General features: G+C 46.7%; 1 protein-coding gene across 3 annotated transcripts in view; it reads right to left on the minus strand.

Annotated features, from left to right (window-relative positions):
* Positions 1–868, minus strand: part of rbfox3a (RNA binding fox-1 homolog 3a) — a 180,208-nt gene extending 179,340 nt beyond the window's left edge. For all 3 annotated transcript variants that reach the window (XM_085415427.1, XM_085415429.1, XM_085415428.1), the window contains exon 1: positions 471–868. In XM_085415427.1, the coding sequence (XP_085271553.1) occupies positions 471–596 (126 nt within the window). In that variant the 5' untranslated portion in view covers positions 597–868. The remainder of the gene's footprint in view (positions 1–470) is intronic.
* Positions 869–6,000: the final 5,132 nt, after the last annotated feature.

The following is a 6,000-nucleotide window of genomic DNA, read 5'->3' on the forward strand; positions in this document are numbered from 1 at the left end:
GTGCAGAGTAATAACTGAAGCAAAACAGCACGATTAACAGAAACACAGCCATCGGAGGGACAGGCATGGAGCCACGTCAAGGAGTGAGCCAGCACTTACTCACTGCTGCTCTCAAATTCAGGTCTGAGCTGACATCTGTCTCTGTGCTGCTGCCCGCTGAACACACACGGGCGCACACACGGGCGCACACACGGGCGCGCACATAGGCACACAGCTTAGCTAACAGTTTTGAGTCCATGATCATGAGTGCATGCATACCAGAGCAGAAGACATGGAAGTAGTGAAGTGTGCACGGATCATTAAAGTTTTTCCAAAGTGCCAACCTGTGAACATGTTTGTATCAATAAGACACACAGAGCTGGGTCACAGTGCCACTGAAGTAATAATAGAAACAACAGATGCAGAATAATAAAGAAGAAGAGGAGGAGAATGAAGAGAAGCTTGTTTGCTGGTGTTGTGTAATGTCTTACCTGGGGCAGATAGAGAAAAGCAGGCGGGCACTGCAGAGAGTGGGCCAACATCCCCGACCCGGACAGCAGTACACAGCCAGAGTTCGCCATAGAGCACAGCATGTGGAGGCGGGACAGCTTACTCATGGAGAGTCACTCACACTTCTGTTTACTTCACTCTCACTATCCTCGCTCTCTGCCTTCACTTCCTGTCCCCTCCCTTCTTGCTTCTTTACTTCTTTCAGTGGCAGCGATGAGCAGTCAGAGTTAATACAGCTGATGCACACACACCACTGAGGATGCCAGCACACACTCTCAGCAGCTGAAGCTCAAGAAAATCCCGTGTGTGTGTGTAGGAACGTGAAGCCTCTGCTTCTCTTCTTCTCTGTTTACTTTGAGAACGAGGTGCAGAAACCAAGGCACACGAGCAGCTACAGAGGGAGGGAGAGAGGAGGGATGCAGGAGGGAGAGAGAAAGGAGAGTAGAGAAGGAGGTGGCGGCAAGGCAGGACTAAAAAGATCTGGGAGGTCCTTAAGGAAAGGAAGGGAGTGATTGGAGGAAAAAAAGAGGGACTAGGAGGGACGGATTGGATGGAAGAGGAGCGGCTGGAAAAGAACAAGGAAGGAGAGGATGGGGAGGAGGAGAGAGGAGGCTCTGGAGTATCCTGACATCAAACGCGCGAGGATAAGAGACTGTGCATCTCTCTGTGTGTGCACACTCACACACACATAACAACAGAAGCTGGTCCACGTCATTAACACTTACTATAGACAGCTCTGCCATGACCAGCTCTGCGTTAACGCAGATCTGCTCTCCTCACACACAGACACACACACACACACACACTCACACACCTCTACCATCAGTATCTCATTGAACAACACAGTATCTCAGCAGTAAGACCACTCAATGCAGCACTGCGCCTCCTGCATGCATGAACAGTGGATCTGCATGTTCTGCCCACACGCTGGCAGAACAAACCGTACTGTGAGTGGTGCTAACACCAAAGTACAAACAGAGCTGTTAGGACTGATGAGGCTGTGAAGCTGCTGAACAGTGTCTCCAACAGGTTTAGTTCAGAGGCCTCCTGCTGCCTCCTTCACCACACAGCCTCAGCACCTCCGTACCAGCTGAGCTGAACAACTACTGGCCAGCTGTCCTCAAACATACCAGAGAGTCCACCTAACAGCATTGATGAAACATCTCCTTCTGAGACTGCGTACAGACTGAATCTGACAGAGGACGATGCAGTCGTCTGTATATTACAGACATGGCTGCCCAGTGAGGATCAGCGTCTTTACTTACTGAAGTCTGGCTGTTTCTACTGAGAGTCTTCAGGAAATGTCACTGCTGACGGATTACTGCCTGACAAACATGCTGCAGTGGTCTGTCTGTCACGGTCAGAGGTGGCAAAGTACAGACTTTCTTTAGTACAAGTACAAATACTTTTGTTAAAAAATACTCCTGTAAAAGTTAAAGTACTGAAGAGGTATCGTGGCTTTGCCTCCACACCTAAACAGGAAAATGAGTCCAGTCAGGGCAGCCGAGAACATACAGGAGGCCTCCTCAACAAAGTTCTACTCAAACAATCACTTAAGAAAATAACTCTGCAAACTGACCAAAGGAGAGCCAGCTCGACTTATAAAGTAAGGGAATGAACCATCGTATACTTTAAAGGGGAAAACCATAGAGACAACAGCTCAGTGTAATAAAGGATGAACTGCATTCCCTCCTGTGTGGTCACAGCAGCTCCACCCTCAGCCTCCTCTTACTCAAACCAGAGCAGCAGCCAGGTAACTAAAAACCAGCACAGCAATTACTACCACACATACCACAACAAACAAGGACTTGAGTTACTTCCTGGTCACTGAAGCTTAGATAGAAAGGTAAACATGAATACTACCAGAGTGTTTCAGCTGTTGGGAAAATAATCATAAGTCAAAGATGATTGTACTGCATGTAATCTTTAAGTCTGCACTTGATGAAAGTGAGCATCCTTCCCTTTAAATCGAAGCTCTCTTCTTGCTCTCCTGTCTTTCTCATCTTTCTCTGAGTGAAGTTAGCTCTGCAACACACTGTGAGACAAACTGCACACAAACAGTTTGTGTGACTGTTGATGGTTGTTGAGCTGATAGAAACGCTGCATTTGAAATTAAAAATCTAACTCCCTTCATGCTCGTTTCTCACAGGTTAGATGCAAACTTACATCCTGGCCCACTTTAACCCCTCAGTATAAAAGCTATAAATGATACTGTTAAAGTAAGGAGCCTGTTTTGAAACTGTAAGAAGCTTAAAACACGACAATGATACTTAAGCACAATAACTGTTGCACTTATAAATAGTTTCTGCTCTACAGGAGCAACAAAGCACTTTATACAAATGTTTCTCACATTCATTCCAGCATTCATATGTTTTATTGAAGGGTCTACCTTAAATCATAAAGCGCCTTTAACGCTGTATAAATGAAGTTGAATGCTCCAATGGATGCATTGTAGAGCAACTTAGCATCTCTCTAAGGATAACAATGTGGGATCAAACCACCAGCGTTCTGATCAGTAGATGAGCTGCTCTACCCGCTGAGCTACAGCCACCGCTGTGCTGCGGGCTTTCAGTACAGGTCTGGGTCACCCACAGCTCTACAAGGCTGATCTGTCCTGATCTGGCATTATTTAGTATTAACACTATTATGTGTATTAGAAAGTAGATTTTTAGTCTCACTATTATTATTTTATGTATTACTATTAGTACTAGTGTTGTTAGTATAATGTTCATATGCAGCATGCTGTTATTAGTATTTCATCGTGGTTTAAACTGCTGTAACAAACTATGGGCTGAGAAAACATTGTCTTGTACCCACATATATCTAACAGTTTAATGGGTTGGATGAAAAGAAGACATCAGTGTACGGTGGAATAATCCTTCAGTTACAGATGAAAACAAGCATGTCGTTAACACCCGTATACGAGTCATAGAGCTGACTGCATGTAATTTATAGCTCAGCTGTGAGGAGGATATTTGGTTTAAACGCAGTCTTTCCCTGAAAAAAAAAGAGCTAATGGATGAATAATGAGCAACACTAAAATATGTATATGCCCCACTCTGTTCCCTCTCTATCTTCCTAATTTATGGGCCCTCAGAGAGGGACAGCAAACAGCAGTTTCTTCATATTTTGCTGCTATATTTATTTTTCATCCACTACAAAACTCACCAAATAACAAAGTTATTAAGTTAAATAAAAAAAGTGAAGGTAAGTCATAATTTTAGATCTAATCCGCTCGGAGGAATGGCAGAGAGAAAAAACAGGAGTGATGCTGTCCACTGCTGTTCACCCTGCTAACACATGACGTACTGCACAGTACAGCTCAAATCACATCATCAAGTTTGCAGATGACACAACAGTGGTGGGTCTCATCACCAACAATGATCAATACAGAGAGGAGGTGAACTCCTGGTGGACTGGAGTGAGAACAACAACCTGTCTCTAGAGAGATGGTTGTTAACGTCAGGTAGAGCTCAACGACCCACAGCCCACTGCACATCAACGGATCTGCTGCTGAGATGGTCAACAGTGTGAAGTTCCTGGGTGTGCACATATCAGCTAACCTCTCCTGGAACCTGAACACCACCACCACCATGAAGAAAGCCCAACAACATCTTCACTTAGGAAACTGAATAAGGCCAGTCGCCCTCCTCCCATCATTTTACCAGTTAACCATTGAGAGCTACAATGTGTATGCAATATATCTATATCTATGTATAAAAAAAACACCCAGCACGCCCCTGCGGGCGGTTTATCCTTCAAGCTCGGGTCCTCTACCAGAGGCCTGGGAGCTTGAGGGTCCTGCGCAGTATCTTAGCTGTTCCCAGGACTGCGCTCTTCTGGACAGAGATCTCCGATGTTATTCCCGGGATCTGCTGGAGCCACTCGCCTAGCTTGGGAGTCACCGCACCTAGTGCTCCGATTACCATGGGGACCACCGTTACCTTCACCCTCCACACCCTCTCGAGCTCTTCTCTGAGCTCTTGGTATTTCTCCAGCTTCTCGTGTTCCTTCTTCCTGATATTGCTGTCATTCGGAACGCTACATCGATCACTACGGCCATCTTCTTCTGTTTGTCTACCACCACTATGTCCGGTTGGTTAGCCACCACCATTTTGTCCGTCTGTATCTGGAAGTCCCACAGGATCTTAGCTCGGTCATTCTCCACCACCCTTGGGGGCATTTCCCATTTTGACCTCGGGACTTCCAGGTTATATATATATATATATATATAGTATATATACTATATATATATATATATATATATAAGCAGCTGGATAGCGTAGTGGTTAAACTACACGCCTTTGGAACAGAGGATCGCAAGTTCGATTCCTGCCTGGGGCGTCTGTATCCAGTAAGGGTCCTAAGGCTAGACCCCCTATGCTAAGCAAGCCTACCGCAGACATGAGCGAGACAGATAAATATGAAGGCATGCCGGCTCGGACGTCGCCCGGATCAACAAGGTCCGCGTCAGGTGTTGAGGAACCAGGGCACCCTGACGAAAAGTGGGCTACTGGAACAAGAAGGCATCGGTGGGCAAGAGACGAAAACAGGGCGTTGTTGGAATGCTACTACGCAAGTAACCCTGGCGGAAGGGGCTACATGAATAGGCTGAGGGACCTATGGATTCTTCGATACCCAACATCCACAATGACGGCGAAACAACTAGTAGCTCAGTGTTCCAACATTCGAAAGAAGGGACTGCTCTCACAGCTAGAGATTGACAAGGTACAACACAAATGCTACGGCAAGGAGGAGTCAGGACGCCAGGTCAGGGGGGAGATATCATCACCCCCACCCGAGATTGGGTACATAGCCCCAAGTGCGATAGGAGAAGGATCGTTAAGTGCGAGAGGAACTGACCTGAAAGATAGGATCATGGCCAAGCTTGAAACCTGGATCCCCCGTAGCCGGTTACCAAGATTACGTGAAGTACCCTCAGAAGGTCTGCTAGATGATGTTAATGCAGCACTACGGACGATACCTACAACCACGATTACCGACACTAACAAGCTGATCTACAATACGGCAGCAGTGATCAGTGAGATGCTTGGCTACAAGTTGAACAGCCACAAGGGGCAGTACCCTCCATGGAGAAGGAGGCTAGAGGGCAAGATCAAAGTAGCACGGAGGGAGGTTAGCCAACTAACGGAGTTGCAGAAAGGTGCGACAAAGAAGGTGCATAAGAAATACAGCAAGCTGTCCATACCTGAGGCCTTAGAAACTGCCAAGCAAAGACTCACAGCCTTGGCCAGCCGCTTGAGAAGGTACACCAGAGAGATAGAAGGCAGGAGAATAAACCAGCTGTTCTCCACAGAACCAGCAAAGGTGTACTCTCAGTGGCAAGGGAACAATAAGAGAACAGCACCACCAAGGCTGGAGACGGAGCAATACTGGAAGAGCATATGGGAGAAGGACGCAACCCATAACGGCAATGCTCAGTGGCTAGTGGATCTGAGGGCAGACCACAGCAACCTCCCCGAACAGGATCCAGTAACCATCACAGTGGCA

The sequence above is a fragment of the Rhamphochromis longiceps genome, linkage group LG8 (genome assembly GCF_057381845.1).
Source record: "Rhamphochromis longiceps isolate RC_006_pf linkage group LG8, R_longiceps_female_GT1.1, whole genome shotgun sequence".
Taxonomy (NCBI): domain Eukaryota; kingdom Metazoa; phylum Chordata; class Actinopteri; order Cichliformes; family Cichlidae; genus Rhamphochromis; species Rhamphochromis longiceps.